This window comes from Hypanus sabinus, chromosome 4 (genome assembly GCF_030144855.1).
Source record: "Hypanus sabinus isolate sHypSab1 chromosome 4, sHypSab1.hap1, whole genome shotgun sequence".
NCBI classification, from domain to species: Eukaryota; Metazoa; Chordata; class Chondrichthyes; order Myliobatiformes; family Dasyatidae; genus Hypanus; species Hypanus sabinus.
This window is the reverse complement of record NC_082709.1, coordinates 43339340-43352837: the sequence shown is the minus strand read 5'-3', so window position 1 is coordinate 43352837 and position 13498 is coordinate 43339340. Positions and strand designations below refer to the sequence as shown.

Below are 13498 nucleotides of genomic sequence, written 5' to 3'. Positions count from 1 at the left end.
TCCACTCGGCTTGATTCATTCGAGTCTGCTGATTACTTCTAAATTTTAATTCCTTCCTCGCCAACAGGCTTTTTTCTTTGGAGTGAAGGAGGATGAAAGGCAACTTGATAGAGATGTATAAGATGATAAAAGGAATAGATAGAGTTGACAACCTGTACCCTTTTCCCAGGTTGGTAATAGGTAATACCAGAGAACATGCTTTTAAAGTGAGTGGAGCAATGTTTAGAGAACATGTTTAGTGGTAGGTTTTTTTGCACAGATAGTATTGGGGTGGATGGTGGTGATACATTAGAGACATTTAACAGTCTTAGCCATATGGATGAAAGGAAAATGGAGGGTTATGGGCTACATAGGAGGGAAGTGTTAAATTGATCTTGGAGTTGGGTTTAATGGTCGGCACAAGATCATGCTGTACTGTTCTATTTTTCTGTTCAACTGCATTTCACCTTCCTTACAAGAGACGATCAGCATAGTGAATGACCATAAATGGGAGGGAATGACATTTTGAACACGTTATTGTAAGAAGGTTTTTGAACTTAATGGAAAATATACTGTTTGACTTATTAGATTGTCACCAGGGATAAAAGAATTAATTGCAAAGAGATGCTTAAATAGTTTTTCCACTGGTGATTTATGACTATTTTTGACTGGTACCAAATTTTGCTTTCCAAAATTATTAGATGTGAACTCAGGTGTCAAATTAATTTGGCATTTGAAATAGAATGGATTATTTGCTGAGATTATGTGGAATACATGCCTTTTCTTCCTGTGATAATGAGTAAAATCTTTTGCCAACCAAGATCTTCTCTATTCTTCTGAAAACTATGTTTGCTAAAATTGCTTTTGGAGGCTTTAAAAATGTGCATTATATGTTTTATATTAAAACTGGAGCAAATTATGAAAGTGACATACAGTATCTTATTGAGCTCAAGAATAAGGTTGTGCATTTTAGCAAAACCCATGGCTGTACATATATCAGTGATATATTATTAACAAAATAAGCCATTAATTTGGAACAATTACACTTCCATTGGCAAATTGTTGTTCAAAACTGAGTAGACATTGAAAGCTGCAAGTCATTGATGATGGTAAATCTCTTTTCCATGTTCCCTAGAAGTGAAGCAGCATCTGGCAAGCGGAAGGACTGGAGTATATCTACTGCTGATTCTGATGCTTATAGTTTGCTGCTGTCCTTATCTATATTGTATTGTTAATTCTGTATCAACGTAAGTTAAGGAAAAAAACAGAATGTACATGAAGATCCCTTCCATTCTGCTTCTTCACCTAGTAGCAAAGGTTCCTATTTACCACAGAGCACCAGAATTTACCCAGATATGGACAACCTTTTGGTGCTCTTCAGCTTATCCAGCCAACTTGTCACTCTGTTACCGAACTTAAATGCATTTCTGGATCTAAACACCACTTTTTTCTAGGATTGTAAACATGAAGCATTTCTTCAGAGATCAGTTCCTTGGCATTTGCAGACGGTTTTTCTGCTTTCTCACAGCCATGCTCAAGACTTCAGTGCCTTGTGTCTCAGTTACTGGGGAGGGGGGTGGGGGTTGGGGTTAGATATCTTACCTGGTATTTTCTCAGTACTGGACTACTGTGTATGGTTTGAGCACCAACCTCCACTACTTTGCATTGTACTTTTGGGCTGGTTTGTACTGTTTAACTTGCATTTGGTGTTGATAACTGCTTTGCGTAGTGGTTAGCATAACATAATTACAGTGCCAGCGACCTGGGTTCCATTACACCTTTGTCTGTAAGGAGTTTGTATGTTCTTGCAACCATGTGGGTTTCCTCTGCTAGCTTCGGTTTCCACCCACATTCCAAAGACTCACTGCTTGTTTGTTCACATGTCTAATTGAGTGGCATGGTCTTGTTGGGCTGGAAGGGCTTGGACCTTGTTGTATCTCTAAATAAATTGAGTAAAATAATGTATCTATTAATTGTCAAGTTTTCTAAAATCAAAATCCATGTCCTTGAAATCTATCCTCAGCTTTTTCCAGCATTATTCATTGGAATACCTCATTTTCATGCTTTGAATTTTTTGATTTTCAGTTGGTTTTTCCTCAGCTCAATCTGTTTTGCTACAGATGCTGTCGGGTCTGCTGAGTTCCTCCAGCATTTTGTGTGCATTGTTGTTCTGGGATTCCTGCTCTTTCGCTTTTTTGGTAAATGACTTGGATGAGGAAGTGGAACGGTGGGTTAGTAAGTTTGCAGATAAGAAAGATTGTTGGAGTTGTGGAAAGTGTAAAAAGTTGCCATAGGTTACAATGGGACATCAATAGGATGCAGAGCTGGGCTGTTTACAGTGACATATTTTAGAAGGTCAACTTTGAAGGCAGAGTGCAGGGTCAATGGCAGGATCCTTAGCAGTGTGAAATAGACAGATCTTGTGTTGCAGGTCCATAGATCCCTCAGTGTTGCCACACAAGTTGATAGGGTAGTTAAGAAGGCATGTGGCGTGTTGTCTTTCATTTGGTGATTGAGTTTGAGTCTTGGGGTAATGTTGCAGCTCCATACTGCAGCAGTAATATTCTTCCTCCATACTGCTAAGACTCCTGCCATTAGCCCTGTACTCTGTGTTCAGCTCTGCATCCTATCGATGTCCCATTGTGGCCTACACTGTCCATGTGAAACGCTCTTTTACCGGGGGTCTCTAGAAACACAGCTCGTTAGCCCCTCACTGGACTCAGTGGTGAGAAAACACCTTTCTCGAATTCTATACGTCTAGGGTCGATATGACCTGAGTTCCACCAGACCGGGAGAGCCGGGATATTTCAATCACTGAGCGAATACTGTGTAAGTGCTACCCACTTGCAATTACTAATCAGCAAGAAATAACAGATCGTACACTGCATTCAATTCTAAAGAAAATTTATTTACAAATTTCAACTTTATCGAACTATTAGTAGGAAAAAGAAAAGTAAAAAATAAAAAGGGCCCATTACAGTTAACGCAGTCGAAATGAGTGCTTGAGTTGGAGCTGATCTTGAAGTTGTCTTTAACTCTTGCACTGCACCCACAGTCTGTGTGAAAGCACATGCCACCTTCCTAATGTCGCTGGAAATCCATCTCGAACTAACAGGCTCCCACGGGAATATTGGTCCCTCCTCCTTGAAGCCATACACATGCACAGAGCACCTTGTGCAACTGGGACGACATCCTCAACCACCTTCCCTCCTGTCTGCTCCCAGCTCCCACCAGAAAGACCATGACCCACACCAGTGTCCGTCGTGAAAACCTCTCTGCTCAGCCTTCTCTGGAACCTTCTCCCAATTCTACCATCCTGATTGGGACATTACATTGTTAAGCATGGACATCACAACCCCTTATCTTTAGCACAAACCCAAACTGGCTGAAAGCAGAACAGACTGCTCTTACAGAACTGCTAAGTTAAAATACCTACAGCATGGCAGTAAAACATCTGAACCGGGGCATTACACACACTTGGAATATTGTGTTCAGTTCTGGTTGCCTCTCTATAGGAAAGGATGGGTTTTAGGGAGGGTTCTGAGGTGATTACCAGGATGCTGCCTGGATTGGAGAGCATGTTTTATGAGGAAATGTTGATTGAGCTTGGGCTTTTGTCTTTGAAGTGAGGTAGTTGAGAGTTGACTTAGTAGACGTGTATAAAATGGTAAGAGGCATAGACTGAGAGGACCTCCAGAGACTTTACTAATGTGAAGGGCTATAATTTTAAACTGAATGGAGTAAAGTAAAGGGGGAAGTGGTACTGACAGATAGATTAGGGACGGTTAAGAGATTCTTAGATAGGCGCATCGCTGAAAGAAAAATGGAGGGTTATTACATGGGAGGGAAAGGTTAGATTGATCTTAGAGAAGGTCAGCACAACATCATGGGTCAAGGGCCTGTGCTGTTTTGTGTTCTGATTCTGTATGTAGTATATCCATTTAGTGCAGGTGTGTATCTGGTGCTTTCTCCACCGATGCCGCCTCACCCGCTGAGTTTTTTAACACTATAGTTTTCTGTTTTCATGGATCTCTTTGAATCTTTACCTTGATTGTGATTACATTACTTGTTTGTGTAAAGTTCATCTGCCCATCCTTAGATTCAACTGGCCCTATCAGCTATGCATCATCTAAAATCTAAACATTTGCATTGAGCTTCAGATAGTTGTTAATATAAATTAGAAATGAGAGAATTGTATGATCTGATCTCTACAGTACTGTCTTCAACATGAGTCTCTCTTCAGCTGAGATATTGCTTGGTGTTTTGTTCCTTTGGTGTATTTAGAGTTCAAAGTTGATTTTATTTTCAAAGTATTTATAAATTATACAACCTGGAGGTTCTTCTGCTTAACAGCCAGTCCCAAAATGAACGAGAGGGAGAGGGAGATCAAATGAAAAGAATAAAGCAAGCATCAGCAGCCTGTTGAAATTGAGTCTATAAACCAGATGCAGGGAGCAGCTGGAGTGAGCTCAGTCTCGGGCTTGTACACAGAGGCCGGTTGCTACGCTCACAGCAGTCAGCCTCAGCGTCAAGGAGAGTGAAAACATTATGGAGCAGAACCAGCTCGACCCTTGCCTCCATTCCCAACACCTTGCCTTTTCAGTCCACCTGGCCCAGCATTTAAATTGTTTAAGCACCGGTTCGTCCTCCGAAATTGGGCCTGAGTCCCAGCCTCGCCACAACCACATTTTCTGGCCTGCCGCTTCCTGCCTACACTCAACCATTCCAAATCGGTGTGGTGATTAGATGGATCAAGCCTCGCTCCTGGCCGAGGTGGACGGACTCCGAAACAGCTTCACTTCAGCTTTTCTCCTCTCTGATTGCTCCAACTAGATCTTCAATTCCAATTCCGACTGTATCTTCTCCTGGAACATTTCTCGACCCCCTTTTGGCTCTGCCTTGCACTTGCATGCTTTGACCCTCTGATCAGCCTCGCCTTTGCTTGCCTCTTAATTGTTTGCAGTGATCATTTACCAAAATTTTCCATATTAAAAAATCTTATTAGTAGAGTATTTAGTGGAATTCCTTGCTGTGAGATCCACCAGTAAGCTGTCACTCTTGTTCAGTTGTGCCATCTTAAACCAGAAGCTTTTATTATTATTCATTTATAGATCTCAACCTCAATCCCTTTTGATTCATGCTTACGTACTTTGTAAAATGTGTGTTTGAAATAAGTTATACCAATCATAAGACATTCCATGGTGCATTTGACATATCACCTCCTTTAAGGAGTCAATGAGATTTATAAGGCAGGATTATCCCTGCTTTTATTGTGGCACAGATAATCCCAAGCATCATCTTGTTGCATTATGTTTTGTTACATATTGATGCAAGGCTAATACCCTTGTCATCTTTTGCATTTCGCTTTATTTAGCTATAATTTGTCTTGGGAAAATGGAAAGCATGTTGGCCTGTTGCCACCAGTCATGTTCAATGGTTCCATCTAATATCAGAGAAAGTATAAAATATACAACCTGAAATCCTTACTCTCCACAGACATCCTCGAAACAGAAGAAAAAATCCCTAAAGAATGAGTAATGGGGAAAAACTTAAGAACCCCAAAGCCCCCACCCCCCCATGCACAACCAGCAACAAGCAGCATCATTCCTCCCCCCACTGATTCCAACAGGAAACATCAGCACTCCCGTCACCCACCATGCAAACGACTGGAAAGCGCCAAAGAGAGGCCATGTTATACAGTACATCAAACACCAACTATTCATCCCAACAATTTGACATCCCCTCCCCCACTAACAAGAGAGAGACAAGCAGTTGCTGTTTTGAAGTTACAGACACAGTCTGAAGCATCACTTTTTATTTCGAGTTCCTCGACTCAAGAGTGGGCAGTGAACTCTCATTCACCGTCAAGAGAGAGCAATCATTTGACTGCTGCCTTGATGTTCTGGCTCCTGCTCCGTTTCAGTTCACAACACTGACTAGTATTCGTGTTCACAGAGCAAGCCCTCTTCCTGAAGGCACCTAACTTCAAGCCGCAGCTGGAAATATTGAAAATGCGGCTGATCAGCAAGCTCCGTGAACAGGAGTACACCACCATGTTGTTCAAAGTAGATTTATTATCAAAGTACATTTATGTCACCATATACAACCCTGAGATTCATTTTCTTGTGGCACGCTCAATAAGTCAAAACTATAGGAGGACTACACCAACTTGGGCATTCAACTAGTGTACGAAAGATACTAAACTGTGCAAATACAAAAGAAATAATAATATTAAATAAATAACCAAAAAATATCAAGAACAAGAGAAAAAGAGTCTTTGAAAATTAATCCTTAGGTTGTGGGAACATTTTAATTGTGGGCAAGTGAAGTTGAGTGAAGTTATCTCCTTTGGTTCGAGAGTCTGATGTTTGAAGGGTAGGAACTGTTCCTGAACCTGGTGGTGTGAGTCCAGAGAGGCCTGTACCATCTTCCTGATGACAGCAGTGAGAAGAGAGCATGGCCAGGGTGGTGGGGTCCCTGATGATGGATGCTCTTTTACTGCAACTGTACTCCATGTAAATGTGCTCAATGTTGGGGAGAGCTTTATGTATGATGGACTGGGCTGTATCCACTACTTTTTGTAGGATTTTCCATTCAGAGGCATTGGTGTTTCCATACCAGGCTGTGATCAGCCAGTCAATTTTCTCTCCACTGCACACCTGTAGAAGTTTGTCAAAGTTTTAGATGTCATACTGAATCTTCACAAACTCCTAAGGAAGTAGAGGCACTGCCAAGCTTTCTTCATAGTTTCAATTATGTGCTAGCCCAGGATAGGTCTTGCAAAATGAAGGCACCGAGGAATTTAAAGTTGCTAACCCTTGCCACTTCTGATCCTCTCATGAGGATCAGCTTATGTCCTATGCTAAGGCAATAATCAGCTTTTTGGCCTTACTGACATTAGGTAGGAGGTTGTTGTACCTCATAAATTCTACCTAATATCATTCGGTATGGGAGGATAAAAGTCCTCGTTTGGTTGAGCCTTTTTGATTTTCATTTGATTTATATGCATCTTAACAATTTGTCGTGAATTACCTAAAATTAATTGGGATGTGTGGCTCATGTTTTCTCCACAGGTTAAGTCACCTTCCGAGTACTTTAAAAAAAAATTGTGTTTTCTTTTCCCTTCGACCTTCTTTGAATCTACCACATTCTTAAATTCATAAACTCGTACCCCATCACCTTGTTCCCCAGAAGAATTTGTAGAGGTTGCCTCATTTAATAATGAGTAAATGGTTAAGGAATTAAAATAATATTCAATATTCAATTATGTTTGCTTCTTCCAAGTTTAAAACACAGATTGTGCAGATGCTGGTTATCTTGAAAAACACATGTAAAATGCTGGGGAGCTCAGGAAGTCAGGCAGTATCTATGAAGGGAAATAAATTGTTGACATTTATCAAAAATACACCTTGTATAACAATTAGCAACTTACTTTGATGCAATTATAATTGAATACACTTTCCATCAAATAAAAATGAGGTTGGAAGCTTGTTTTATTAAGGCTATTTTTGTTTTTACAATATATTATTTGTAAAAATGTTCTAATGTGACCCAGTGATTTGGAGTCTGAGAACAAATCTATTGCATTCTGGTTGTATCTTCAAAGCACTGGGCTAGGATAATCCACAGAACATGCTGTTTTCAAGCTGCAGGGATTTCTGCAATCATGTTGCATCTTTTATTTCTGTTGTGTGACTTTCGGGTATGTTATGAAGGCAATATGTATTCAGCGAATCTAGACAGCCTTTGTCATTAATTTCCTGTTCCCAAAAAGGTAGTAGGGAGGAGACAAGTAAATAAAAAGAAAGCCAGTTCTCTTAAATGCTATTAGTACCAGAGGAGCTGGAAGAGCTCAGTGTGAATTCAATAATTGTTATAATTTAAGGGAAGCAAAAAAACTGATGGACAAATGAAGCTGAAATGCAGTGTTACAATTTCAAATCTCACTCCAGAGACTCTAGCATAAAATCCTGGGCTGATAACAAGATGGTCCTGAGAGAATGTGGGAGGTGCCACTTTTTTGGATTAAATCAAAGGTCAGGCTTCTCCTCCATGAGGATGTAAAAACACCTTTTTGATGAAACGGGGATGTTATCTCTAAATCTTGGCCAAAATGTAAGCTGTTAATAGGATTGAAGCAGGTCACTTGGCTGTTATTGCATGTTGTTTGTGCACAGCAGATCACTCAAAATGATGTTGCAATTGTGCACGACAACAGTGATAACACCAGAAATATTTCATTGCTTGATCTGAGTGAGGCAAGAAAGGCAGTTCATTGCTCGTGTATTAATTTGAACAAATGTCTTTTGGACATATAAAAATTTTCCATGGATACATTCAAATGTTTCAAATACTGTTGAGAAATGAGTAGTGTGATCCTTTTTTGTTAAATTCAGTGAATATTGAAGCACGCTAAAAAAACAAAAGAGCAAGAGCCAGGCCACGCCGAGCCAATCCTTACAGAATGACTGAAGAGAATTTTTCTGATGTCCTGTTGGCATGGTAGCGCTGGTCTTCCCATGAGATGCAGCAGCTACAAATGCTTAGTTGGCTGCAGGTCATGGAATGCTTTGATATTAGTTGCCAAATGTTCCTGATGGTCAGAGGGATTTGGGAACAGTTGGGGGGGAAAATTAATTAAACAATGCATTGTAGATAGCATTAATTAAAACATAAATGTTGAGCTGAAATAAGGAAAAGTGAACAAGTTACCTTTTCAAATGAGGTTCAGCTAAATGTACTGGGCATGGCTGGTGTAAAATTGAAGGGCCAGCTACAAAGTGTATTTTACCCCAGTGGAACAACTCAGTGAATGGTCTTTGTGCAGTGGTAAAGCCAGAGGTTGCATGTGGTGCTCTACTCTCCAGTGCATTCTGTACATCTGTACTACCCTGCACAGACAGAGAAATGTGGGGCATCTCCAAGGACCTACTAGCTTGCCCATTAACAGAATCCAACCCATTAATCATAGGGATTTTTTTCTATGTGGTTGCCGATTTTTCAGGAAATGTATAAAAATGACTTTTCAGTTTCTATTGACAATTGAAAAATGCCATATCAAGATCGTTAGGTGCATTATATTTTAAATTTTGAGACATCTTGGTGTGATGCACTGGGAGCTTCCTTCTGCTCGGCACTTTATACCTCAGAGTATATTAATTATTCCTTACACTATGCCTCAAAGAGTTGAAGGATATTATATTTTCCTCAGATGGAATTTGTAACCTTGGAACCATTAGAATGATGAAATAATAAGCAGTCATCATAGTAAACCAAATGAAGTGCTTTTTATCAGTTTATTGTAAAAATATTAAATCTTTAACATCCTTGCATTTAAAAGGCAAATCATATTGAGTCATTTCTTGTTTCAGGGACCAGACCGTAAGCTACAATCTGTGCAGGAGACTTCCAACTGATCATGTCAGCGGTCAGCTCCAATTCCGGGTGGAGCTCACATCATCTATTCATGAAGGTGAAGGAAACCTGCATCCAATCATAGTCATTTACTGTCATCTTTGATACCTGATTGATTCTTAATCCTCATGAGTCTGGTGAATTTCTTATTGATGTTGCTGCCATGATTGATTAAAATTGAGCCACATGGGTGGAGGCTGTAACTGGGAAATAAATACAAATGTCTTTATTCACACAGTAAACCTCCAGGAGTGAGAAAGAGTGAGTCCAGGAAATTCCAAAGGAATCTCACTCTCCTGATACAATGATTTATCTTCCAATATAAGATAATAAAGGATTAAAACTAAGCCACAATGAAGCTAATAAATGATTAATGATAGTTTCATTTGCTATGATCACCTACTTCACTTTAACATTTGGAATACTGTATAGTGAATTACAGATTTCCAATGGCAGCTCAATGTAACCAGCAGAACCCCTTTACATATCTTTTTACATACCCCTTTTCATTACTGGTGTCTGTTCCAAATGCCAAACACCCAAAACATAACCTGTTTGTTAAAGTTTTGAAGGAACTTTACCATGAATGTGCAACTAACCAGAAGATTGTGACAAAACAGATTGTCCTGAACTGTGCCTTGAGTCGTGGGGATACCCCTTTAACCCTGTGCTAATAGTAAGAACGTTCATCCTGTATTCCCCTATATAGTTTCAATGGAACAGTATACTCAGTAACTGGTTTCACTAGCCACAGAATATCAGTTGGAAGTTAAATTATGTACAGGTTTTATTTCTATAAGACTGGTTCTCATTTAGTTAATCCATAATTATGGTATCCATAATTTCATAACTCCCAATTGATACCTAACAGTTATGCTATTAGTACTAGGCTAATAATAGTCTAGGCTAATCTCACAGTTCATGGATTCTTGAGTTCTTTATAATTTATCTTGATTCCTTGACTCTTGGGAGATTCCTTTATTTTGTAGTGTTGGTTATTATTTATTTATATTATGTTTATTATGGATTTGCCTTGAAGTGTTTCCTTGGAAATTGGCATGTGAGCCACACATCAGGATTTTTCAGCTTTGAAACCAATGTTGCACACCCCATTATTTTGCCTCTTTAATATGTAGGTTAAATAAGAAAAATGCAAATTGATTTTTCATGCATTTCACTAAAACAGTACAAAATTTCCTCATTTCCAAAGGTACTATTTCCACTTGGTTATTCAGATTACAAAGCAAGATTCTTTGTCCCTTCAGCTTCATTACAATTTCCAACTTTTCACTCCTACTGAAACTGAAGGGATAAAGAATCTGGCAGATTGGCCCAATTAGATTAAAAACAAACAAAAATAAGAGCTGAAGATCTTCCCTGGAGACTTAGTGAACTACAGTAAGTTCTATATAGAAACAGAAATTGCTGGAAGTACTCAGCGGGTTAGGCTACATCTCTGAACAGAAGAACAGCATTCAACGGTTTTGGTGTTTATTTTTCTTATTTGTGACTTTCAGTATCAACAGGTTTTTAAAAATATAATTACACTTGCACACTGTAGTCAATGTGCTTGTCTTTGTTTGCTTTGGAGTCTTATTGTCATATCTCTTAAAGAAAATGTAACAGCCATACTGTTTCTGAACAGAACCCGTTGACGGCATTCATTGCCGTTGTTCTTGATTTTCCTGAGAGTATCTTCTCAGGATCCAGAAAGTTGATGGTGCCAGCTGAAATTGAGTTGTCAGGTTCTATGCAACAATTGGGCCTTAAATAATGTGAGGGGGATGGGGGATGAAGCAAGGCCCGCCCATAAGACTCCAGTGGAAGTGCAACTGTTTGCAAATCTGCCTGTCAGAGATGCCACAGTTCATCAGTGGTTTAAATAGGGCAAGCAATCAGAAATATTTGAAAACATTAAAGAAAAGTAATTAAAAAAATAAACAAATAAAATGCTTAGCAATTTGAAATACTTAATAACAACCAAATGTAAATTACAATATGCAACATATTTTGTTTCTTCCTTGGCACACAATTTGAATGTGCCTGCAGACTCTGCACAAGAGCTGGTGAATTTCAGCAAACCTTTTACATACTTGTAGCAACAAGGAGGCTATTTATCCCACCAGATAGATCCATGATAGCTCCCAATGGAGCAATCCTATGCGTCTCATTCCTCCCTTCCTCATTTCTCTGTAGCCCTTCAGTTTTTTCTGCCTTACATGCCCATCAATTGCCCTTTCATTCTTTTATAGTTACCTTCACTAGCAAATAATTTACTGCAGCCTTCCCAAATGTCAGCATGCCCTGTTTTTCCCAGTGCACAAGTCTGAGATTTACTGCAACGTCAACAACTGTTGTAATAGCCCACAGAAAATACAGAACCCTTTGCAAAACCAGGCAAGGTACCTACGTGATACATTACTTTTATAATGCTACAGTATGTGTCATAGTACCATGTAGGGCACCACGGTAGTGTAGTGGTTAGTGTCCGCTATTACAGCTCGGAGCATTGGAGTTTGGAGTTCAATTCTGGTGTCTTCTGTAAGAAATTTTGTACATTCTTCCTGTGAGCATGTGAGTTAACTCCAGGTGCTCTAGTTTCCTCCCACAGGTCAAAGACATGCCTGTTAATAGGTCAATTGGTCATTGTAAATTGTCCTGTGATTAGGCTAGTTTTAAATAGGTGGTTTGCTTGGCAGTGCAGCTCGTTAGGCTGGAAGGGCCTGTTGCGCACTGTAATATCTCTAAATAAAAATAAATAAATAAAATGTGGAAAGCAATTCTTAAAAATTGAAGTTGATTGCTTAAAGTAATTCAGGTTACCCGTATACTTAAGAATAGAAAATGATTTTGAAATCATATAAGGAGAGATGTAAAAATATAGAAGGGTAAATAGTAAGCAGGAGGTACTTTAAGGAAGATGACCAAATGACTTGTCTTAAATCTTGTCTAAGAGTATCTTAAAGGAGATGGTGAGCTCAATGTTTGCAAATGGAGGATAATTAAAATTAGTGTTTCACGTGGAAATAAGGTTAGTAGATCTGCTAACAGTAACAGAGAAGTGAATAAAAATGTATAGGTAAGGTGTTGAATGTTTGATCTAGATGGTAATTTCAGGCCAGCTGGTGGGCTGTTGATGTGGCACAGAGGACAGAAGGCCAGCAATAATAGACTGGACTTCCATTCTTAGTACTATATTAATGGCCGTGTTCAAACGAGAATGCCCCAGTCTCAGGGTGGAGGATGGTCAGAAGTGGGTGTGCAGGTTGCTGAGATTATAGAGGGCTTTGCTTCATGTTCTGCCTCAGATTGACAACATGCGGAAACGAGAGCAAGGATCGAGACAAGGTGAAAGGAAAGAACTAGGATGCTTGGAGCATGTGGTACTTCTGAATGTTGCTTCAGGGAAAGGGGAAGATGAGTAAAATGGTCCCAGGTTAGGTCCTCCTACGACACAAGTGGTAACCATGCAAAGATCCTGTAATGAACGGTGGTGCTCAAAGGACTGTATGTATGTATATGAGCTGCTGGCCCACCTCAGTTAGCAGAGAACTCTCACGTTCTTCACACTATTATGTGCACTTCCCTGTAGCAATAACTTGGTATCAAGAGCTGGCTCCTCAACAACAAGATCCAACAAAACTGAGCCTTGCAACTAGAAATGCGCAAATGATCCACAGAAATGTTTTAAGAGACAGGACAGCTGCACGCATGGGCTATAAGCTATCTTTGCATATTTTTTGACATTCACCAACTTTGAGAAGTATTAGTCAATCATATTAATGAAATATTTAAAACTGCCAAGCATTTACAGATTTATTGAGGGTTATAAGTAATTAAACATCTAAAAATACAACAATACTTTGAAATAATTAATGTAACTAATTAAAATGCAAATTTCCTGAAACTTTCTCATCCCCTTTGGAGGGAATTTTTTCTACTGAACTGAATAGCACAGACTCAGTGAGCTGATTTCCTCATATGCCTGCTGTCTAACTGCAGGAATTTGATATTCTGCTGCAGGACTCAACAAAAAATCTTATGTTGGAACACTATCAGAATGACAGCAGAAAGTTTGCATGAGTGGCTCCCAGAAGTGATTCAG

General features: G+C 39.4%; 1 protein-coding gene across 12 annotated transcripts in view; it reads left to right on the top strand.

Moving 5' to 3' along the window:
• Positions 1–13498, top strand: part of LOC132392693 (E3 ubiquitin-protein ligase HECW2-like) — a 305761-nt gene that overhangs the window by 171025 nt on the left and 121238 nt on the right. For all 12 annotated transcript variants that reach the window (XM_059966929.1, XM_059966924.1, XM_059966920.1 and 9 more), the window contains one exon: positions 9351–9451. In XM_059966929.1, the coding sequence (XP_059822912.1) occupies positions 9351–9451 (101 nt within the window). The remainder of the gene's footprint in view (positions 1–9350; positions 9452–13498) is intronic.